This window comes from Somniosus microcephalus, chromosome 17 (assembly GCF_052327205.1).
Source record: "Somniosus microcephalus isolate GS21.2 chromosome 17, FLI_Smic_1.0, whole genome shotgun sequence".
Lineage (NCBI taxonomy): Eukaryota > Metazoa > Chordata > Chondrichthyes > Squaliformes > Somniosidae > Somniosus > Somniosus microcephalus.
This window is the reverse complement of record NC_141003.1, coordinates 70,514,959-70,539,645: the sequence shown is the minus strand read 5'-3', so window position 1 is coordinate 70,539,645 and position 24,687 is coordinate 70,514,959. Positions and strand designations below refer to the sequence as shown.

Genomic DNA, 24,687 nt, shown 5'->3' with positions numbered 1-24,687 from the left:
GAGTTTTAAGCAGAGAAACAAATCCAATCCCGTTTATTCCACGAGTTGGTGCAAATGTACGTCCTCCATTAAAGAACCCCTCTGTCCTGACTCAGTGTCTGCCACATCTCGCACGGCATTATACTGATGTCACTTGGACTGAGACCCAGCTCGTTTCGGGTGCGATTTGTTTCTTTTCAGTCGATGCATTTGTCCTTTGAGCAGCTGAGTAATCGTAGATCCGGTTTCAATTCCAGCGCCGGTTTTGTTGGAACTCAGTCTGGCCTCTTCATACAGGAGAGTGAGGTGAAATGCTGGCACAGTATAGTATGGTGCAGCCCCACACAGGCTAGAACTGGGGGAAAATAACATTAGAAGCCAAATGGGTTAGCCACCAAGGCACTGATAAGCAATTATAATGTGTGTGTGTTGGAGTTGATAAGGTGGAGATTTAGGTTAAGGTCTATATGTCCCAAGTTAAAAAGAATTGAAAACGCTAAGATAAATGAAATGACTGGCCACACTAAGCTTAAGGATAAAGAGAAGAAAGACTGAGGGACACGATGAGCTACAGCTCTGTATTGAACAGGTTAAAGCGTAGAAAAATAGAAGATTCATTTCTTTCTCTGTCTCTTCTCCTTCCACCCTCCATCTTTTCCGAGCTTTGCATAGAAAGCTCACGCTGACCTTAGCAGCGGCTGACAGCTTGCCTTGTTCTAAGCAGCTCACGTGACTGCAGTAATCTGCAGCCTGTAATCACCAGCGGAGGAGCTACAGAACAAATCACCCCTTTGTGCCACACTGTAGATACTCGGCTGGAACCCCCCCCCCCCCACTCTGGCCTTTCTCTCTATTCCTCCTTAGCTCAGTGGCGGTGGAATAAAACCAGTTGCAACAGTTGACTTTGCTTTTGTTAAAAGCAGATTCCAGAAAGCTCTCTAATGGCTCAGTGAGTTTACCCAGTGCGGAGTTGAGCCAGGAAGGTTCCATTTTGAGCCATAATCTGTGCTGAGTAACCTGCTGTCAAGCTAGTATAATGGTATGGGTATTACAGTGAGATCAGTATTCCTCATTTAGGGAGGGCCAACTCTCCCAAAGGTTCTTGCCCCTGACGAATATCCAGTGATCCCCCCCGCCCCCCCAATCCCCTGGTGGAATGTGTGTGTGGATATTGGATCTGGATGACCTCCATCGTTGAGTAGCTCATTATCTGGCCTCATGCATGGCCACTTGGGTGAGATGCCTCCCCAAAGAATCGTCACCTTCAGAAGGAAAGGAGACAATTTGGGAAATAAAGTAAATCTGTTCATCATGGCGACGAATAAACAAGTGGTGTCTGGCCCCTTGTAGAAAGTTGCTGAGTGTATTTGAGTGATGTTTGGAGACAATAAGAAAGGCCACTTGGAGCAGCCAACATTAGTGAAATGTCTGCAAAGCAGCAACAACCTGCATTTATGTAGCGCCTTTAAATTAGTAAAACGTCCCAAGACGCTACACAGGAGCATTATCAAACAAAATTTGAGCCAGATAAGGAGATATTAGGACAGGTTTAGTGAAAAGGGTAGGTTTTAAGGAGTGACTTAAAGGAGGGGAGAGAGGTAGAAAGGTTTAGCTTGGGGCTGAGGCAGCTGAAGGCACGGCCACCAAATGGTGGAGCGATGAAAGTAGGGGATGCTTGTGCTAGTGGTGCTGGTTTCATATTGCGTGTGTCAGTGCCATTTCCATCATATTCCCCTCTCATATTTTGCAATTCACAGTGGCCTTGTACGTTCCTGTAAAGGTTGCCGCTTCTTGCCAGTTGACCGCTGTCTGCCGCAGTTCCACGGGCAGCAAACTACAGAAAGCCCCTGGGTGCAACAAACCGGATCGAGAAATCAGTATTGGTAAAGATTCAAACCTGTGATCTATAGTTCATTTTAAAACTGCTGAATATAAGAGGGCCCAGTCTGCATGGTATCACCCAAGTCGGAGAAGGTGCATGATTTAGAGAAGTACTCACAGTGAGAATGGGGAAGAAACTGAACATTGGTGTGAAGATGTCCCAGAACAGATTGTGACCACTCCCACAAAAAACATTGCTAGGGTTAAAATATTCACTAATTGGCAACTTACTAGCACATTAGGTGTGAGCTTGGCCTAGTGGTTGCACTCTGGCCTCCAAGTCTTTGAAGATGGCAGGATAAGTTGATGAGGCTGATCCTTGGCTTTATATATAGAGGCATAGAGGGCAAAAGCAAGGAAGGTATGCTAGACCTTTATAAATCACTGGTTAGATCTCAGCTGGAGTATTGTATCCAATTCTGGGCATCACGCTTTAGCAAGGATGTCAAGACTTTGGAGAGGGTGCAGAGGAAATTTACCAGGATGGTACCAGGGATGGCGAGACTAGAGAAGCTGTGATTGTTCTCCTTAGAGCAGAGAAGGTTAAGGGGAGATTTGATAGAGGCGCTCAAAATCATGATGGGTTTTTATAGAGTAATTAAGGAGAAACTGTTTCCAGTGGCAGAACAGTCGGTAACCAGAGGACACCGATTTAAGATCATTGGCAAAAGATGCAGAGAATTTTTTTTACGCAGCAAGTTGTTGTGATCTGGAATACACTGCCTGAAAGGACGGTGGAAGCAGATTCTGTAGTAGCTTTCAAACGGGAATTGGAGAAATACTTGAAGGGGAGAAAATTGCAGGGTTCTGAGGAAAGAGCTGGGGAGTGGGACTAATTGGCTAGCTCTTTCAAAGAGCTGGCACAGGCACGATGAGCTGAATGGCCACCTTCAATGCTGTAAAATTCTGTGATTCCAAGTCAGACGGTTGAGTACCCAGCAGCGGAGCCAATGGGAGAGCATTCTAGCGAGTTAAATTTCTTCTAAATCTCATGGCCTAGTGAGTAAAGACAGTGTAGCACTCACCATCCAATGAGTTAATTGATCTCAGCCAGGGCAGTAATAGGGACAATATAGATCATGTTAGTTCCCTAGGCCAAGGAACATGAGCCAGCCAGTAAAGCGGTATTCTCATAGAAGTTTACACCACTGAAGGAGACCATTTGACCCATCACTTCTGTGCTGGCTCTTTGCTAGAACAATCAAAAACTAATCCCACTACTCTGCTCTCGTTCTCTCTCATCCTTGTATCTTCCTGCTCCTGATAGCTGTCCAATAACTGCTAGCAAAGTGTGGGCGTTAGAGGTGGTTAGGATTAAGCTTAATTGTGATGCCCCCACAGTCAAATATCCGACCTGCCCTCATTGTCCGGGCTCGCACATGAAGAACGGCCCCTTCAGCAAGGTACCAGAGGGCTGCCAGCACCTGTGGAACTATACTCCAGCAACAATTCAAACCTTCAGGAGAGGGGGTGAGAAAATCGAGGGGAGGGGCAGCAGCAAGGAAAAGCTTCAATGTGCAATAGCTTTAACATAGCGCGTGGGACGTGTGACATTGTCCCTGATGCGGCCATTACATGCAAATTAAAGGAGTGGAGGCTGATTGTAAAGCAGGGTGATAAAAAAGATTGTACCAATTGCATTAGGGCAGATTTTTTATCCATCTGTACATCTGAAAATAATTCCAAATGGAGACAGGTGATCAAGAGTGACAGATTTTACTGTAAAAAATGAAGTCGATTAGCAGAGCAGTAATTATTGTAATCGACTCGTGTGCAGATTGCGCTGCCTGGTAATCTATTGCAGGGCAGCTACTACCAACCATAGTTTAAGATATAGGATAATGAGCTTTGGAGCATAGAAGGCTGAGAGAGGCCATTCGCAGCAATTAGCCCACAGCCTGGTCGCCTTTTAGCAGGGCACCATAAGCTCTGAATGAGCCAGCACCTGCACTGCTGTCACTTGGAGTTGAGTAAAGTATAATGGTGGATGTAGGAAATGTTCATGTATAATTAGTTTTCTCAACTAAATAATTTGACACCTTTAGTGATTTTAATTTTACCAGGAAGCACCTTTAGGAACAGCAGTAGGTCCAGCGAACATGCTCCTTTATTTTGTTAGCCTTGGCAGCTCCACATTCACTGGGAGCACGGTAGTGTCGTGGCTATGTTACTGGACTAGTAATCCAGTGAATGGGAGTTCAAAATTTCACTGGCAGTTTGACAATTTGAATTCAGCTTTTAAAGATTCTGGAAAAGAAATGTTTTAAGCTCATGTCAGTAAAAAGTGACCATGAAGCTGTCAGATTGTTGTAAAAACCCAACTGAACTAATGCGCTTTAGGAAGGCAACCTGCTGTCCTCGCCCAGTCTGGCCTATATGTGACTCCAGTCCCAGACTAACGTGCTTGACTCGGAACTGCCTCAAGTGGCATTGGAAAGCCCCTCAATTGTATCAAACAACTGCAGTGGTTCAAGACAGCCCAACACTACCTTCTCAAGGCAGCTAGGGATGAGCAATAAATGCTGACCTTGCCAGCAACGCCCACGTTGAGAATTTTTTTTAATCCCCATTTCCTATCCTTGTATTCATATCCCTTTTTGGTCACTTTTTGCCCCTGTGAACTCGCTTTTAAAGACTTGTGTACCTCAACCCATAAATCCCTTTGTTCATCTATGGCCTGTCCATGCTTCTCCATTTAATGAAAGAGAATTTCTCAAACCTTTCTCTCTCTCCCCCAGTAAACTCCTTACTAGTATAGATTAGTACAGCTTTTCCCCCAATGTTGTTTCTCACCCAGTAGAGGAGGGTTTGTGGGGAACGGCCCAGGGTTTGTGTTGGAAGTGCTTCAGCTCTCTTTGGTGCTGACACTCGGTAGCACCGAGATTGAGGAGCCTTGGAAGTTGACTTGACTCTTAGCTGCAACTCCTAGAAAAGCCTACTAATGTGAGGGGTGTCCGTGTTCGGAAATGAACCCTGTCCTACCTTTAACACCCAGTGTTGGCACCAAGCCCTCCCAGGTCAGGTACAGCATGATTAGATGTAGAGTTAAGTTCCAGTCCGCCCTACTAATGTGCCTGGCCTCCAACCTCAGAAGGGCATCCTGTCTGTACTGCATGTGTGACATTTTTCCATTTCCCAGGTCCGACATCCTGTGGCCAGCTTTATCTCCACGCCCAATAGGGTTTGCATTTAAACTATCCCGGACTCATTTCATACAAGACTTTTATACAGGAAACTTTGTGCTATCCGGCACCGACGGGACCGAGCTGTTGCTGTCCCATCAAAACTGCCAGACAAACCAGCACTAATGTTGAAACATAGAGATTTTGAGCTCCGTATCTGGCAACGAACACTGTTGCTTAGCAACAGCTTCTAAACAGTCGGCCGTACCTTGCAAGCGTCTCTGTAGCTTAGCAACAGCTTCAGCGAGACCTTGCAGAGCCTGACTGGTGGGGGAAAAAAGCAACGAAAAGAAAAAAAACCTAACGAAACGGCTCCTGATTTTTGCCGGTGGCTCGAGCATTCCAGACAGTTAACCTCCGGATAAACCAAAGTTTCCTGTAGTCAGAAGACCGTCTGGGCTGAATTTAAACTCAATCCAGGAGCTGAAAGGCCAAAGCCCACCTGCTGAGTTACTCGATGTCCTCTCCTATTCTCCTTTTATCGCCCAGCGTTGGCAGCCATGCTCCTAAGTCAGCTATAGAACTAACTGCAGAGTTGAAGTTCCTTCTGCTCCACTACCAGAGTGTGTCAGTCCCAGCCTCAGAAGATCACCCTCCACTACACTAGTGTAAATGTAACCTTTCAACGTTGCGTACCAGCCATTCCCTATTTGAGTGAGTTTTCCGGTTTAGTTATGGGTATTTCCACACTGTGGACTTGCACCCACGAGGAACACCTACAACTGCCTTCAACTCACCTCACATTACAGCCCATCGAGAGAGGAGACTTTCCTCCTGTCAGGGTGGGTTGCATTCAAGTCCAAGCCTAGGAGTACAATTCTAAAGGGGGATGCAAGAAGAGAGACCTGGGGTGCTTGTGCACAAATCTTTGAAGGTGGCAGGACATGTTATCAAAGCAGTTAATAAAGCATATGGGATCCTGGGCTTTATAAATAGAGGCAGAGAGTACAAAAATTATGCTGAACCTATATAAAACACTAGTTTGGCCCCTTCTGGAGTATTGTGTCCAATTTTGGGCACCACACTTTAGGAAGGATGTGAAGGCTTTGGAGAGGATACAGAAGAGATTTACTGGAATGGTTCCAGGGATGAAGGACTACAGTTATGTGGATAGACTGGAGAAGCTGGGGTTGTTCTCCTTAGAACAGAGAAGGCTAAGAGGAGATTTTTTACAATCATGAAGGGTTTAGATAGAGTAACTAAAGAGAAACTGTTTCCAATGGCTGAAGGGTCAATAACCTTAAATCTGTGCCATCAGGTTGTTTGCAAAAGAACCAGAGGCGACACGAGGAAAAACTTTTTTACGCAACGAGCGGTTGGGATTTGGAACGCGCTGCCTGATAGGGCGGTGGATACAGATTCAATAGTAACCTTCAAAAGGGAATTGGATAAATACTTGAAGGAGAAAAAATTGCAGGGATACGGATGCAGGAAGTTGGGGGTGCGCAAGAGGCCCGAATTGGAGGACCGCAGAGATCTCGGAGGGTTGTAGGGCTAGAGGAGGTTACAGAGATAGGGAGGGGCAAAGACATAGAGGGATTTGAACACAAGGGTAAGAATTTTAAAATCGATGCGTTGCTGGACTGGGGGCCAATGTAGGTCAGCAGGCACACGGGTGAGCGGGACTTGGTGCGAATTAGGATCGGGCAGCAGGCACACGGGTGAGCTCAAATTTATGGAGGGTGTGGGATGCCAACCAGGAGAGCTTTGGAATAGTTGTGTCCGGAGGTAACAAAGGCATCCTGCTAGAAGTGTGTATGGACATAGAATGAGTTGATGAGTAGGCCCCTGAAGCGAGTATTGTCGGGGTTCACACCTGAATAATGGTCACTTGGCAGGAGTGATGGTCGAGTGTGGAGCTGTACCCCAGGAATGATTCAGTGGTGGAATGTGGATCCGTACTCCAGGAATGATTCAGTGGTGGGATGTGGATCTGTACCCCAGGAATGATTCAATGGTGAGGTGTGGATCCGTACCCCAGGAATGATTCAGTGGTGGGATGTGGATCCGTACTCCAGGAATGATTCAGTGGTGGGATGTGGATCCGTACCCCAGGAATGATTCAATGGTGGGGTGTGGATCCGTACCCCAGGAATGATTCAATGGTGGGGTGTGGATCCGTACCCCAGGAATGATTAAATGGTGAGGTGTGGATCCGTACCCCAGGAATGATTCAATGGTGGGGTGTGGATCCGTACCCCAGGAATGATTCAATGGTGAGGTGTGGATCCGTACCCCAGGAATGATTCAATGGTGAGGTGTGGATACGTACCCCAGGAATGATTCAATGGTGAGGTGTGGATCTGTACCCCAGGAATGATTCAATGGTGAGGTGTGGATCCGTACCCCAGGAATGATTCAATGGTGGGATGTGGATCCGTACCCCAGGAATGATTCAATGGTGAGGTGTGGATCCGTACCCCAGGAATGATTCAATGGTGAGGTGTGGATCCGTACCCCAGGAATAATTCAATGGTGAGGTGTGGATCCGTACCCCGGGAATGATTCAGTGGTGGGGTGTGGATCCGTACCCCAGGAATGATTCAATGGTGAGGTGTGGATCCGTACCCCAGGAATGATTCAGTGGTGAGGTGTGGATCCGCACCCCAGGAATGATTCAATGGTGAGGTGTGGATCCGTACCCCAGGAATGATTCAGTGGTGGGGTGTGGATCCGTACTCCAGGAATGATTCAATGGTGAAGTGTGGATCCGTACCCCAGGAATGATTCAGTGGTGGGGTGTAGATCCGTACCCCAGGAATGATTCAATGGTGAGGTGTGGATCCGTACCCCAGGAATGATTCAGTGGTGAGATGTGGATCCGTACCCCAGGAATGATTCAGTGGTGAGATGTGGATCCGTACCCCAGGAATGATTCAATGGTGAGGTGTAGATCCGTACCCCAGGAATGATTCAGTGGTGAGGTGTGGATCTGTACCCCAGGAATGATTCAATGGTGAGGTGTGGATCTGTACCCCAGGAATGATTCAGTGGTGAGGTGTGGATCCGCACCCCAGGAATGATTCAATGGTGAGGTGTGGATCCGTACCCCAGGAATGATTCAATGGTGGGGTGTGGATCCGTACCCCAGGAATGATTCAATGGTGGGATGTGGATCCGTACCCCAGGACTGATTCAATGGTGGGATGTGGATCCGTACCCCAGGAATGATTCAGTGGTGAGGTGTGGATCCGTACCCCAGGAATGATTCAATGGTGGGATGTGGATCTGTACCCCAGGAATGATTCAGTGGTGGGGTGTGGATCCGTACCCCAGGAATGATTCAATGGTGAGGTGTGGATCCGTACCCCAGGAATGATTCAGTGGTGGGGTGTGGATCCGTACCCCAGGAATGATTCAATGGTGAGGTGTGGATCCGTACCCCAGGAATGATTCAGTGGTGAGGTGTGGATCCGCACCCCAGGAATGATTCAATGGTGAGGTGTGGATCCGTACCCCAGGAATGATTCAGTGGTGAGGTGTGGATCCGTACCCCAGGAATGATTCAATGGTGGGGTGTGGATCCGTACTCCAGGAATGATTCAGTGGTGAGGTGTGGATCCGTACCCCAGGAATGATTCAGTGGTGAGGTGTGGATCCGTACCCCAGGAATGATTCAATGGTGAGGTGTGGATCCGTACTCCAGGAATGATTCAATGGTGGGGTGTGGATCCGTACCCCAGGAATGATTCAATGGTGAGGTGTGGATCCGTACCCCAGGAATGATTCAGTGGTGGGATGTGGATCCGTACCCCAGGAATGATTCAATGGTGGGGTGTGGATCCGTACCCCAGGAATGATCCAATGGTGAGGTGTGGATCTGTACCCCATGAATGATTCAATGGTGAGGTGTGGATCCGTACCCCAGGAATGATTCAATGGTGAGGTGTGGATCCGTACCCCAGGAATGATTCAATGGTGGGATGTGGATCCGTACCCCAGGAATGATTCAATGGTGAGGTGTGGATCCGTACCCCAGGAATGATTCAATGGTGAGGTGTGGATCCGTACCCCAGGAATGATTCAATGGTGAGGTGTGGATCCGTACCCCAGGAATGATTCAATGGTGGGGTGTGGATCCGTACCCCAGGAATGATTCAATGGTGAGGTGTGGATCTGTACCCCAGGAATGATTCAGTGGTGAGGTGTGGATCCGTACTCCAGGAATGATTCAATGGTGAGGTGTGGATCCGTACCCCAGGAATGATTCAATGGTGAGGTGTGGATCCGTACTCCAGGAATGATTCAATGGTGAGGTGTGGATCCGTACCCCAGGAATGATTCAATGGTGAGGTGTGGATCCGTACTCCAGGAATGATTCAATGGTGAGGTGTGGATCTGTACCCCAGGAATGATTCAATGGTGAGGTGTCGATCCGTACCCCAGGAATGATTCAATGGTGAGGTGTGGATCTGTACCCCAGGAATGATTCAATGGTGAGGTGTGGATCCGTACCCCAGGAATGATTCAATGGTGAGGTGTGGATCCGTACCCCAGGAATGATTCAATGGTGAGGTGTGGATCAGTACCCCAGGAATGATTCAATGGTGAGGTGTGGATCCGTACCCCAGGAATGATTCAATGGTGAGGTGTGGATCCGTGCCCCAGGAATGATTCAGTGGTGAGGTGTAGATCCGCACCCCAGGAATGATTCAGTGGTGAGGTGTGGATCCGTACCCCAGGAATGATTCAGTGGTGGGGTGTGGATCCGTACCCCAGGAATGATTCAGTGGTGAGATGTGGATCCGTACCCCAGGAATGATTCAATGGTGAGGTGTGGATCCGTACCCCAGGAATGATTCAATGGTGAGGTGTGGATCCGTACTCCAGGAATGATTCAATGGTGAGGTGTGGATCCGTACCCCAGGAATGATTCAATGGTGAGGTGTGGATCCGTACCGCAGGAATGATTCAATGGTGAGGTGTGGATCCGTACTCCAGAAATGATTCAATGGTGAGGTGTGGATCCGTACTCCAGGAATGATTCAATGGTGAGGTGTAGATCCGTACCCCAGGAATGATTCAGTGGTGGGGTGTGGATCCGTACCCCAGGAATGATTCAGTGGTGAGGTGTGGATCCGTACCCCAGGAATGATTCAGTGGTGGGGTGTGGATCCGTACCCCAGGAATGATTCAGTGGTGAGGTGTGGATCCGTACCCCAGGAATGATTCAGTGGTGGGATGTGGATCCGTACCCCAGGAATGATTCAGTGGTGAGGTGTGGATCCGTACCCCAGGAATGATTCAGTGGTGGGGTGTGGATCCGTACCCCAGGAATGATTCAATGGTTAGATGTGGATCCGTACTCCAGGAATGATTCAATGGTGAGGTGTGGATCCGTACCCCAGGAATGATTCAGTGGTGGGGTGTGGATCCGTACCCCAGGAATGATTCAATGGTGAGGTGTGGATCCGTACCCCAGGAATGATTCAATGGTGAGGTGTGGATCCGTACCGCAGGAATGATTCAATGGTGAGGTGTGGATCCGTACTCCAGGAATGATTCAATGGTGAGGTGTAGATCCGTACCCCAGGAATGATTCAGTGGTGGGGTGTGGATCCGTACCCCAGGAATGATTCAGTGGTGAGGTGTGGATCCGTACCCCAGGAATGATTCAGTGGTGGGGTGTGGATCCGTACCCCAGGAATGATTCAGTGGTGAGGTGTGGATCCGTACCCCAGGAATGATTCAGTGGTGGGATGTGGATCCGTACCCCAGGAATGATTCAGTGGTGAGGTGTGGATCCGTACCCCAGGAATGATTCAGTGGTGGGGTGTGGATCCGTACCCCAGGAATGATTCAATGGTTAGGTGTGGATCCGTACTCCAGGAATGATTCAATGGTGAGGTGTGGATCCGTACCCCAGGAATGATTCAGTGGTGGGGTGTGGATCCGTACCCCAGGAATGATTCAACACCCTTGGGGGAGGAGGTGAGAGGCAGCTGAGAACGTTAGTGGGAGAAAAGGAGGAGACAAAAGACTTCAGTTGAAAAGGTTTCCTGGTATTAGAGTACTGATCAACAGTAAGTGCTTTATTCTACTCCCTGCTGTGTGTGCATAGCACGCTGGAGGAGCTTAAATAGAAAATCTCACTCCAGGTTAGCAGCTACAGTCCAATCCACTTATTTGTAAATCTGATATCATGCAAGCAGGTTCTTAATGAAGCACATCTTTCCCAAAGCCCAATTGGCTCCTGACCCAGGCCAGGCACTAATGGCCAATCCAACTGATTGGCTACCAGAGATGGGTTTCAGGACCGGCCATGTGCTGAACTCTCTGGTCTCTGCTGAGACGGTGGTTCAGGCGCTGCAACTAGAAAGGAAATAGAAAGAAAAGAATCAGCCTCGCGTGATTGCTACTGCTATCCAGCGGTTTCCTGCTGGAAATTGTGTGCGCACACAAGCGCGAGAGCAAATATTGGAAAAGGGAAGGCTTTGATGCCCTCACAGTCAAATAGCTTGTAGTCACTCACTATCTAGGCTGTGTGTCTAGAAGAATGGCTACAAGGTTACATTGCCAAAAGGGCACCCGCTGTCTGCAAAACTGAACCTGAAGTTAGCACCTTCAGGAGAGGAAGTGAAGGAAAAACCTCTACTTCAAATGACTCCTGCAGTACCATGCCCCCCTCCCCTCCCTCCAGTGATTAGCCTCAACCCCTGTCTTGCTAAGAAGTGGCTAGTGACATCTGTAGAGGCTTTGCTGCTGAGCAATGTTATTGTGTGATTGGGTTTAATAAAAGTACTACGCCCCAAGTCAGTCTGGGAATGAAGTAATGAGCTTATGTCCACGGCTCATGACAAGGGATTCAGTGGCCCTGCCCTATTCACATGTCACAGCCTGGCATATTGCCACACTCCTCAGGCAGTCAGTCTAAGCCACAGTTCTCTTCTCGCGAGGGGGAGTCCGAAACTAGGGACCATAAATATAAGATAGTCACAAATAAATCCAATAGGGAATTCAGAAGAAACTTCTTTACCCAGGGAGTGGTGAGAATGTGGAACTCACTACCACAAGGAGTAGCTGAGGCGAATAGCATAGATGCATTTAAGGGGAAGGTAGATAAGCACATGAGGGAGAAGGGAATAGAAGGATATGCTGATAGGGTGAGATGAAGAAGGATGGAAGGAGGCTCGTGCGGAGCATAAACACCGGCAGAGACCATTTGGGCTGAATGGCCTATATCTGTGCAATTCATATATTTTCACTTGCCCATGGCTGGAATTTATACTTGTAAGTAATCCTCTGTGGTATAAACTGCTAAAGGTTAACTATTCAGCTCACCTTTCACTGTCATCAGCCAGTTCACAAAGTAGAATTACAGGGAACATATCTAGAAATATCACCTGCAATGATTCGCCCTGCACTGCTCCCCTTTTAAAGTTTTTTAAAAAGAATCAAAGAAACTTACAGCACAGAAGGAGGCCATTCGGCCCATCGTGTCTGTGCCAGCTCTTTGAAAGAGCAGTCATGTTTACTCTCACACCCCTGCTTTTTGTCCCTAACCCTGTGAGTTCCTCATCCTCGTGTACCTCCCCAACTCCCTTTTAAAATTATTTATGGAATCAGCTTCCACCACCTTTCAGGTAGAGCATTGCAGATCCTGACAACTGAGTGAAAGCATTTCTCCTAATCTCCCCTCTAGATCTTTTCCAAATGATTTTAAATCTATAACCTCTGGTTATTGACCCACTCACCAGGGGGATTAGTTTTTCTCTCTATCTATTCTATCAAAATCTCTCATCTTGAAAACCTCAATTAGGTCACCTCTTAACCTTCACAAGGAGAACAGTCCTAACTTTTCCAACCTCTCGTAACGGAAGTCCCTTATCTCTGGTAACATCCTGGTAAACCTCCTCTGTACCCTTTCTAAGGCCTTTACATCTTTCCTGAAGTGTGTTGCCCAGAATTGTCCACAATAAGGTACTATATAAATTCTTTTCTTTTTTTTCTCCCAGTTGTCCTGCGAAATGTGGGGCCTGAGGTGTGCGTGCATGCGCGGACTTTACAAACTCTGGGCAGTCAGCGGCAGGAGTATCATGCTCCCCGCTGCCCATGTCACGCTATCAGTGCACAAGTGTCCATTAATAGCCTGTAGTTACAGGGCAGCTTCATTCCTTCTGAGTCCTTTGATTTGGTTATGTGTGCGAAGGGGGGTGGGGTGAAGGAGCTTTTTATTTTTCGATATAATTTGAAAGCTTGTCAACCCATGTCAGGATGAAGATGTAAAGATTAGCTTAATTAGAGGCTGGTTCTAGACGTATAGACAGGAGTACCCAAAAAAATAATAAAACCTCCGTCTGTTTACAAATTAATCATCAATTATATAACCAGTAGGATTAACTCTACTTTGCTAAATCATTCAGATGGCTAAGTCCTCCGAATCTTTCGAAATGAATTTTAAAAAAAACTTGGCACAGTAAAACCCTGCAGACCTGGCTCAGCTGCAGAGTGTCAGTTGACGTTATTCAATGGGGAAAGATTTTTAAATGTGGGAGTTTTGAGGTCTTCGCGTGTTTTATTTTATGTTCGCCACAAAATCGCCCCTGTGATAGCCCAGCAAGTGTAACAAAAAGTTCTGGCTTGCATTTATACAGCGCCTTTCATGACCGCCGGACGTCCCAAAGCGCTTTACGGCCAATGAACTGCTTTGAGGAGCTGAGCCGCACAGTCGAGGATGGTCCCAGGTTCAATATTATCTCCGTGCTGGGAGTTAGCTGCTCTCGGCCAGTGGGGCAGTGAGGGGGGGGGGGGTCACACTGACTGATCATCCCTGGTTTTGGCGGGGGAATGTGGGGAAATCATCCAAGGTTCCCACTCGCGCGCTCTCTCTCTAATGACACTCTGCTGGAAGGCTACGTGTGTGCACAGCAGAAATAGGACTCTGCTTTGCTGCCCCTGTGGCTGAATGGCCTGCTGACACTCACTGTCCAGCATGCAGTGTAGCCATTTGGGCCAGGGGGTAAATGACTCCTGTTGCCCGGTAGCCTGGACTCAATCAATTACGCTATGCAGCATTGCAACCTGTGCGTTTTATTTTCCCCACACATTTGTCCTGCTCCTCTCCTGCTGAAAGCATCGACTTTTTGCTGGTGTGCAGTTCCACAGCCGGGTACCCTGCAATCCCTCACCCAGATCATATTCCTTGTGTTTGAGCCCTTGCGGTGAGTGTCAGTAGGCTGCCTGACCTCGGGTGAGTTAACCTAGCCCGATGTTGCCCAGGCTTCCAGCCCAGGATCGTGACCAGGAGCAGGTTGGTTTTCTCCCTCCCTGACCTAGAGACACTGAGGCCAATTGTAGCACCTGGGCTGCGTCCAACTAACCCAGACCAGGCTCGGAACTCACCAGCCTGTAATCAAGACCAGTACAACCAGCTCTTCCCAACTGTATTAGAACTAATTTTACAATGGGAGATTTCCTCTGTTTGTTATTAGCAACAAAATGCTAATAATTGTATAAAGAATTTTTGCTATGAACAGGCAACAGAGGAAATCTTCCTTCTGTGTGTTCAGGGTCCAGCAAAACCCATCTATTGTCGATCAACGGTCAAGATCAAACAACAACAACAACTTGTATTTATATAGTGCCTTTAACGTAGTAAGATGTCCCAAGGCGCTGCACAGGAGTATTTTAAGACAAACAAAATTGACACCGATCCACATAAGGATAAATTAGGGCAGGTGACCAAAAGCTTGGTCAAATAAGTAGGTTTTAAGGAGCGTCATAAAGGAGGAAAGAGAGGTAGCGAGGCGGAGAGGTTTAGGCAGGGATCAAATTGAATGGCAGAGCAGACCCGAGGGGCTGACTGACCTCCTAATGTTCTTTAATTGTATGATGTGGGACAACCAGGGAGATTGTGACCAGCTTACCCGCCGCCCCCCCTCCTTGTTCTCTCCCTCTCTCCCCTCTTAAAGGTAAAAAAAAAAACAATGTACTGATTCAAAATTAACAAGCACCAAACGAGGCTGGAGATTTAGATAATGTGGAGCAGACTCCCAGCAAAAGCCATTAATGCCACATCAGTTAGCTCCTTCAGAAAATAACTGGATAGCATTTATATAGCATGCAAGGTAGAAAATATCCCGGGGTGCTTCACAGAAGAGAAACGGACGCCAAGCAGAAGTGGAGGAATTCGAGGTGGCCAAAGGCAGGGTGAGAGCTCACGCGATGGAGGAATTTAGGGTGAGAGTTCCAGAGCATAGAGTCAAGCTGGCTGAAAGCTCTGCCATTAACAGTGGAGGGGAGGGTGCACAAGAGGCCAGAGCTGGAGAGTAGAAGGCTTGGGTTAGGACTGAAGGCTGGAGGAGATTCTAGAGCGGGGGTGGGACAAAATAATGCAGGGAATATCTGGTTGGGAATGGGGATTAAATGGCTGTTGTGGCCAGATATTCCACAGGATGTGATGCTTCTTGTCTACTGGGGGTTTGAATGGGGAGTATGTTTGTGAAGGGCAGTACATGCGGGTCAGTAGTCAAAGTGGGAATGAATGAATGAATAATCCGGAGTGTTGCTTGGTTACCTTGGGAATTGGGAAGTATTTTTACAGAACTTTCCCTCAGGAGATTAAACATGTTGGATAGCGCGAGCCTCATGATAGTGTAGGGTGGGCTGTGGAAGAAGATGGGCTGAATGTTCTTTTCTCACTCTATCTCTCCTTTATATTCCTGTAGCTGACTATCAGTCGCTATGATGCTGGAGTGCTGTACCCGTGACTGAGCAGAGTTCCAAATAACATTTGCTTTCAGGCTCCCCGTCCCTGTAATGGGGAAGCGATTGTTTGATATTTCAATGGGAGGGAAGGAAAATCTGGTACTTCTAGTGGCTCTCAAAATAAATGACCTCCCCAGTCAGCCTTAGAACATAACTCAAAGTTGGTGGCCTATTTGGAGATATCCACAGACTGGGCTGCTTCGCCAAAAGGGAAATGGTATTGATGTTGGGGTGAGGGGGCCGTGTTTGTATCGTTAACTGGCTGACTCTTTCCGTTTCCTTTGCTCCCAGGCCTGGTGCAGATCCCAGTGAGCATGTACCAGACCGTCGTGACCAGCCTGGCCCAGGGTAACAGGCCCGTGCAGGTTGCAATGGCCCCTGTCACCACTCGGATGACGGAAATCCAATCGTCCGGAGTAACCGTGGAAGGACAAGCGGTTGAGGTGGTGACGCTGGAACAGTGAGGACATCACTGACAAACGAAACAACTATTCCTGTCTTTCAGAAGTCCGACTTTGCAGTACTGCAATCAGGTGTCTTGTGCGTTAACAGGTGGCCATGAAAATAAAAGTATCCCGTGTGGGTTTAGTGTTGGAGAGAGAAATGATAGAGGAAGGACTTCTCATCTCTTATATTACCTTCAGAGAGATTTCAAGCTCTTGTATTTACTGTTTTATATTGGGGGGGGAAGAAAGAGAAAAATCAAACCTATTTGTATAAGTTTCTCTGTATTTATGCACAAAGTGTTTGTGTCTGTGACTGAAGATGGGGGTCCTGTTTATTAGTGGTCTCAATTGGGACCTTTATAATTGTGGTTCCGGTGCTTTAGATTGGCGTGGGGTGGGGGGGTGGGATTCTCTGCATTTTCCATCTCGGTAAAAGTTGACGCAGGACCTGAACCCCAATCCTTTTAAAAGCTTACTGTCTAGTTGGTGTGCAGATTTTGACTTTATGGCTCTTTCTCTTGTTTTAAATATTCAGTTAAAGTAGAGGAATTTTATACCCCCGGTCTCACCACATAGGGAGGGGGCAAGTCAACCAGAGTTTCCTCTCCCGATCGCTATCCAGTGACCCTGTTGGAATGCGTGTGTATGTGCACGTGTCTATATACATGTACATGCGTGTTGCCATGTGAGGACAGGATCGGGCTCTGCTCTGGATCCCGATCTCTTTTCTCCCCCCACCCCCCTCACGGTTTGGGCTCGGAATGGCTTTTCAAGTGAGGTACCAGAGGGCGGAGGACACCATCCAGGACCTTCGGGAGAAGGGGAGGGAATAAAATTTAACGAATTTGGGGGGGCGGGAGGGAATATGAAGACGGTAAGGCCCCATCCCCACGAAAGCAAACCGGGCCATGGAGTGCACCAGGAATTATTTTTAATTGTTTTAATTTTCCACGAGTTTTATTTATTTCCTATCAAGTTCACGGGCCATGGGTGTAAAGCCAGACTTCCAGCCGGGCATTAGTTCAGCAGCAAAAGCTGCTGCTGTAAGCGAACATCGAGCAGAGCGGCGCTACTTTACCAGGCTTTGGGCATGGGCTCGGGGCTGGAGCTCCTGCAGCAACGGGGGGGGGCTGTTGTTACCAGTTGTTGTTGTCGTGGGTGCGGTGAACCATCTCGAGGCGCCGACCCACTCACTCCCGCTGTTAGACCGTGTCCACTTAACGAGCAGTCATGAACAATATTTCCCCCTAAAGGGAGAATCGCGAGGTGCCACGCTCCAGCTTCTGCCGCTGGAAGAGATGGAAAATTTAAAGGGACCGTGCCCCGAAAAAAAATTAGAGGGAACATTGGTCATGAAACATTTTTAGAGAACTCGTTTTGTACTAAATTTAAACCACTGAGGGAATAGGAATACAGCAGCAACAATCCGCATTTATATAATGCCTTTAACGTAGTAAAGCGTTCCAAGGTACAGAAGGTAGCCTCAGTTTAAAATTAACGGAGCCCGATGCTCCTGTCCAAGCAGAATGCTTTTCCTCCATACTAGTATTTGGGGAGTTTTAACTACATATGGCAGGTCTCAGTATCATTCAAGCCATTGAATTAAATTGTTTTATTCTACAAAGTTTACCCGCACATTAACGCTATTCAGTACTACCATTGTTAATTGTTATTTAGATGTGAAAGGTATTTTAGATTTTCCATTAATACACATTAGTCGAACTAAAGCTATTCCAGATCCCAGTATTGTGGTCTAAGCCTTGTTCCTGCTGCTTTTCTGAAGGAAATTTTTTACATAAGAACATAAGAAATAGGAGCAGGAATACGCCACTTGGCCCCTCGAGCCTGCTCCACCACTCAATAAGATCATGGCTGATCTCGGGCTCAAAACTACTTCCCTGCCCGCTCCCCATAACCCTTCACTCCCTTATCTTACAAAAATTTGTCTATCTCCACTTTAAATGTATTAATGACCCAGCCTCCACAGCTCTCTGGGGCAGAGAATTCCACAGATTTACAACCCTCTGAGAGAAGAAATTCTTCCTCATCTCAGTTCTAAAAGGACGACCCTTTATTCTGAGACTGTGCCCCCGAGTTCTAGATTTCCCCATGAGGGGAAACATCCTCTCTGCATCTACCCTGTCGAGCCCCCTCAGTATCTTATATGTTTTGATAAGATCACCTCTCATTCTTCTAAATTCCAATGAGTATAGGCCCAACCTGCTCAACCTTTCCTCATAAGTCAAACTCCCCATCTCTGGAATTCATCTAGTGAATCGTCTCTGAACTGCCTCCAATGCAAGTACATCCTTCCTTAAATAAGGAGACCAAAACTGTACGCAGTACTCCAGGTGTGGTCTCACCAATACGTTGTACAGTTGTAGCAGGACTTCCCTGCTTTTATACTCCAACCCCTTGAAATAAAGGCCAACATTCCATTTGCCTTTTTGATTACTTGCTGTACCTGCATGCTAACTTTTTGTGTTTCATGCACAAGGACTCCCAGGTCCCTCTGAACTGTAGCATTTTGTAATCTCTCTCCATTTTAAAAATAGTTTACTTTTTTATTCTTCCTGCCAAAGTGTATAACCTCGCACTTTCCCACATTATACTCCATCTGCCAAATGTTTGCCCACTCACCTAGCCTGTCTATATCCCTTTGCAGATTCTTTGAGTCCTCTGCACAACTTGCTTTCCCACCCATCTTTGTATCATCCGCAAACTTGGCTACATTACACTCGATCCCTTCATCCAAGTCATTAATGTAGATTGTAAATAGTTGGGGCCCCAGCACCGATCCTTGTGGCACCCCACTAGTTACCGTTTGCCAACCAGAAAATGACCCATTTATCCCGACTCTCTGCTTTCTATTAGTTAGCCAATTCTCTATCCATGCTAATATATTACCCCCAACTCCATGAGCTCTTATCTTATGTGGCACCTTATCGAATGCCTTCTGGAAATCCAAATACATCACTTCCACTGGCTCATCCTTGTCCACCCTGCTTGTTACATCCTCAAAGAACTCCAGCAAATTTGTTAAACATGATTTCCCTTTCCTAAAACCATGCTGACTCTGTTTGACTGCAGTATGTTTTTCTAAATGCCCTGCTACTGCTTCCTTAATGAAGGACTCCAGCATTTTCCCAACGACAGATGTTAGGCTAACTGGTCTATAGTTTCCTGCTTTGTCTCCCTCCTTTCTTAAATAGGGGTGTTACATTAGTGGTTTTCCAATCCGTTGGGACCTCTCTGGAGTCCAGGGAATTTTGGTATATTGCAACCAATGCATCCACTATCTCTGCAGCCACTTCTTTTAAGACCCTGGGATGCAGGCCATCTGGTCCAGGGGACTTGTTGTCTCTTAGTCCCATTATTTTACCGAGTACTATTTCCTTAGTGATAGTGATTGTCTTTAGTTCCCCACTCCCTGTGGCCCCTTGATTATCCATTATTGGGATGTTGTTAGAGTCTTCTACAGTGAAGACAGATGCAAAATATTTGTTCAGAGTCTCTGCCATTTCCCCATTTCCCATTATTAATTCCCCAGTCTCATCCTGTAAGGGACCAACGTTTACTTTAGCTACCCTCTTCCTTTTTATATACCTGTAGAAGTTCTTACTATCTGTTTTAATGTTTCTTGCCAGCTTACTCTCATAATTCATCTTCTCTTTTTTTAGTCATCCTTTGCTGGTTTTTAAAAATTTCCCAATCGCCTGGTCTCCCACCAATCTTGGCAACATTGTATGCCTTCGTTTTCAATTTGATACCATCCTTTACTTCCTTAGTTAGCCACGGATGGTGCTCCCTTCTCTTAAAATCTTTCTTTCTCACTGGAATATATTTTTGTTGAGAGTTATGAAATACCTCCTTAAATGTACGCCATTGCATTTCAACTTTCTTACCCTTTAATTTGTTTTTCCAGTCCACTTTAGCCAGTTCTGCCCTCATGCCATTATAATTGCCTTTGTTTAAGATCAGGACACTGGTTTGGGATACAACTTTCTCACCCTCCAACTGAATTTGAAATGCAACCATGCTATGATCACTCTTTCCTAGAGGATCCTTTTCTATGAGATCATTTATTAATTCTGTCTCATTACATAGTACCAGATCCAAGATAGCCTGCTCCCTGGTTGGTTCCATTACATACTATTCTAGGAAACCATCCCGGATGCACTCTATGAACTCCTCCTCCAGGCTACCATGGCCAATTTGATTTGTCCAATCAATATGGAGATTAAAATCACCCATGATTATTACCGTACCTTTTTTTACAGGCCTCCATTATTTGTTGATTTATACTCTGTCCAACAACATTGCTACTGTTCGGGGGCCTGTAGACTACGCCCACCAGAGACTTTTTCTTTGTAGAGTTTCTCTTCTTGGTGTATGGGCAGAAACAAATAAATTAAAATTACAAGTGGAGCTCATGGACGAGGTTGGGCTAAGAGCGAGGTGATAAAGTTGGGCTTCGTTTAGCATTGTTCAAGGGAGTTCTTATAAATCAGGTGAAAAAGGTTGATCTAGTAACTGAGGCAAGAGGGGGAAGCTCTCACACTCATATCCTGACGGGATGCAACACAGACTCGGAAGATCTTATTGCGTGTTGTAGATGCTGGCAGCCGTACATGGTGATGTACCAGACTAGAGGTAACCTGGTGCAGTGATTAATTCTCCTCAATAGTTATGTGAAAGTGAAGAGAGCTTAATAAAGTCAAAATACTGCAGGGCCGGGCACTACTTAAACTGCTTAAGTATTCCTTGTCATTGACCTTTCCTGGTCTGGTTAACAGCCATGTAAAGTACACTGCAATGTTGTCACTTGGGTTATTCAAGAATACTTGCCCCATTACTCTTTGTCAGAAAAATCGCACTTAAGCCAATATGCTTCATGTGCGCTGCTCTTAATTCATCTCTCCCACTACCAGTGACAGACCTGTGCCACACCAGTACTTCACCCAAGTGTTATACAGTTTAGAACCCTCTTCAGAGATGGAGAATCTGCAGCGGGTACTGCTGGATGCTGTTTGCGTTTCAGGTGTAGATGATATGGAAGTTTCCCACAACCACCGTCACGCTTCACTAAAATCCTGGTGATGACACTGCTTTGTACTTACTTTTACCTCCCCTGTTGCCCTGTTTAATCCTATCCAGCTCACACCCAACACTGGGGCAAGGGGGAGACAGGATCCTTATTCCTCCAACTGAAAACATGGATGATAATTCGTGACGGAGCTGAAATGACTCTTGCAACCACTATAGTATTGGCTAAATTCCTTGCGGAAGCTGTTAACTTTGGGTGGGGGGAGGTGGGGGGCAGCGGAGGGAAGAGGTCACGGGAGCACTTTGGTCACCATGCAAAAATGAATGTAGTGATTCCAGGTACTGTGAAAAGTGATCCCATCCAGCAAGCTAGAATGGGTTGGAAATGGTTCCTCCTTTGCATACCTACAGCTTTATATGTGGAGTTGGGGGGCGGGTGGTTAGGTTGCCATTGCCCTCCATATTTTGTCTAGTTAGTAAAGTGGACCAATGGATACTGCAGATGGTGGCCAAAGGGTCTAAGGGGACACATTGCAAAGATTGAATCTTCATATAGATACAAATACTGTATATATAATAAAGAAAAGTTCTTTTAAGTGCTGAAGGTGACTGCAGGTCGTAGAAGTACTGTGGTTTGTTTGCTACCATATTTATTCCCCTTGGATACTCTGAAAATGTATTTGAATGAAGTAATTTGCATTTGATTTTGTTTTATATGTTGCTTTTTTTTTTGTTTGGGAAATGTGATTTGCTATCTAAACACCGCTGGCTTTTTTTGAGCATAGCGAGCTCATGGTGTGTAATAAAGATGTGAATAATCCTGGTACCTGTAAGATGGAGGCTGCTGGCCTTTGCCTCTTTTATTACAGCCACACGATAGTCTTTGCAGTAACTTCAAAGCACAGGGAGGGGGATTGGCTAAGAAATGTACAGCAACATAACGCAGGCACTCAGTCCATTATTACTATTCTGACACCTGGGCTTATCCATTGGGCGAGGGGACAGAACACTTTGTAGGGCATCAGACAAAACAATCCATAGTCAGTAGCTTTACTCACTAACCTGAAAGGGCCATAATTGCACACTCTCTCTCCCTTTTGGTTGTCTCTCTTTCCTGCGCCCTCCTTCATCTGTACTTTCCTCCTCTCCTTCCCTCCCTCTATCTCCCACTCCCTCCTCCATTTGTATTTCTCCCCTTCCCATCCTTTGCTCCCCATTTTCCTCTTCCTACCCCCTTACATTCTTTCCTCCCCATCTCTTCTCCACATCTCTCTCCCTCTCCTTCCCCCATCTATCTCACTCCAATACTTGCTCTGCTCCACCTCTTTCTCTCCCATCTCTCTCTCTCGCTAAAGCTAGCAATGCACTTGAGAAGATGATGTGTAGATTTGATACTTTAAATACATTCAGTGCCAGCTGAACATAATGAGGACTGGACCCTGATAAGTGCCCTTGTATTTATTTGGTAAACACACACAATCATGCACAAACCATAACAAGCCCAGGTTTTATTTCCTCTTGAATATGAAATCTGGCCTCATTCCACAGTGTGTCTGCCCTGTACCCCACCCAAAATTAAACTGTCACTTCTTGGACCTAGGTTCAAATAAAGTCTTTCTCAAATTCATGTTTTTTTGCCTATAGGGGTCCTACATAAATTAATATTGGTCAATCTCAACATGGTTCCTTGTAGGCATGGGCCCATGACACACAAAGTACTGAATTTGGCAATCTCAGACTGGTGCTCTTCTAGGGTTAGAAAAGAAAGACTTGCATTTCTATAGCGCCTTTCACAACTTCAGGGTGTCCCAAAGCACATTACAGCCAATGAGGTACAGTAGAATCATTGGTGTAGAGTAGCGGCAAGCTTTCCTCTGCACCTGACCCATGATGTACCTGAAGTGGAAGTGCTTCGAAGAAATACGTTGCGTAAGAAGTAGAATAGTCGTGCCTTCTGCCACGCTAACATCCTTCGCCTCCACACCAAATTTTCTCCTCGAGATATTAGAGACTGCTGGAGCTTGAACTCTGAGTTGATTTGGGAGTAAAAGTCAACCAACAGGAAGTGTCAGAGTTTGTCCACTAGCCGCACTGTAAAGCATCCTTCATTAACTAAGGTGGCATGGAATCAGTCAATGGGCACAGGACTCTGGTGTGATGGCTTGAACCCCTCTACCATCCGAAGACTAATACAAGCAAACCAGAACCTGAAACACTGAACTCAAAAAGAGCACGAGAAAGGGTTTACAATGCAAAACTGGAGAAAGGGATTGCTTACTATGATCTGGACTGGTTTCAATCGCCTAAAGGAGGGGGGGGGGGGGTCAGAGAAATTTTCCAGATTATTTTTTCTCTTGTTGGCCCTGGGTTTTTGTCTTTTTTTGCCTCTCCCAGGAGATTACATGGCTGCAGGTGGGAGGTGATTAAGAAGTGTCTGGTCATGGCTCCAGCTATCATGAGTGGGGGGCAGGCTTGATGGAATAGCTGTTCTTTTCATGCCTGTCATTTTTGTATGTACTGTACTGCTTCCTGTAGTTTTTCTTTGCCAATTTTCCTTCATCCCATCGTCCACCCCTGACGACATTGTTTCATCGCTGAGGCATCGTTTCATAAGATGCTCTCCACTACCTCATCCAAGTGCCCATTCTTCATGTGTGAACCTCACCACTGAGTGTTGGTGGCCTATTCTGATCATGGCCTATTCTGATCATGCCCAATCCTGTCCTTCCATACACACCTCAACAATAACGACGTGTATTTATATAGCACCTTTAACCTAATAAAACTCCAGACGCTTCACAGGAGCGTTACCAAACAACATTTGACACCGAGTCACATGAGATATTAGGAGGGGTGACCAAAAGCTTGGTCAAAGAGGTAGGATTTAAAGAAGGAAAGGGGTAGAGAAGCGGAGAGGCTTAGGGAGGGAATTCCAGAGCCTAGGGCCCAGGCAGCTGAAGGCACAGCCACCAATGGTGCAGTGATTAAAATCGGGGATGTATAAGAGGTCAGAATTGGAGGAGCACAGAGATCTCGGAGGGTTGTAGGGCTGGAGATGGTTACAGAGATAGGGAGGGGTGAGGCCATGGAGGAATTTGAAAACAATGAGAATTTTAAAATTGAAATGCTGCCAGACTGGGAGCCAATGTAGGTCTGCGAGCACAGGGGTGATGGGGGGAATGGGACTTGGTACGAGTTATGATACGGGCAGCAGAGTCTTGGATGATTGCAAGTTTATGGAAGTTGGAAGACCGGCCAGGAGAGCATTAGAATAGTCAAGTCTCGAGGTAACAAAGGCATATATGAGGGTTTCATCAGCCGAATAGCTGAGGCGGGGTGGGGACGGATGATGTTACGGAGGTGGAAGTAGGCGGTCTTGGTGATGGAGGGAAGCTCATCTTGAGGTCAAATGGGACGTCAGGGTTGCAAATGGTCTGATTCAGCCT

At 46.6% G+C, this 24,687-nt stretch overlaps 1 protein-coding gene across 9 annotated transcripts in view; it reads left to right on the top strand.

Annotated features, from left to right (window-relative positions):
* The window catches only part of nrf1 (nuclear respiratory factor 1), a 76,427-nt gene extending 54,363 nt beyond the window's left edge, over positions 1–22,064 (top strand). For 7 of the 9 annotated variants that reach the window (XM_086010654.1, XM_086010655.1, XM_086010653.1 and 4 more), the window contains 2 exons: positions 1,737–1,862; positions 16,041–22,064. In XM_086010654.1, coding sequence (XP_085866780.1) covers positions 1,737–1,862; positions 16,041–16,213 — 299 coding nt within the window. In that variant the 3' untranslated portion in view covers positions 16,214–22,064. The remainder of the gene's footprint in view (positions 1–1,736; positions 1,863–16,040) is intronic. The other 2 variants (XM_086010656.1, XM_086010658.1) reach the window with 1 other exon arrangement.
* Positions 22,065–24,687: the final 2,623 nt, after the last annotated feature.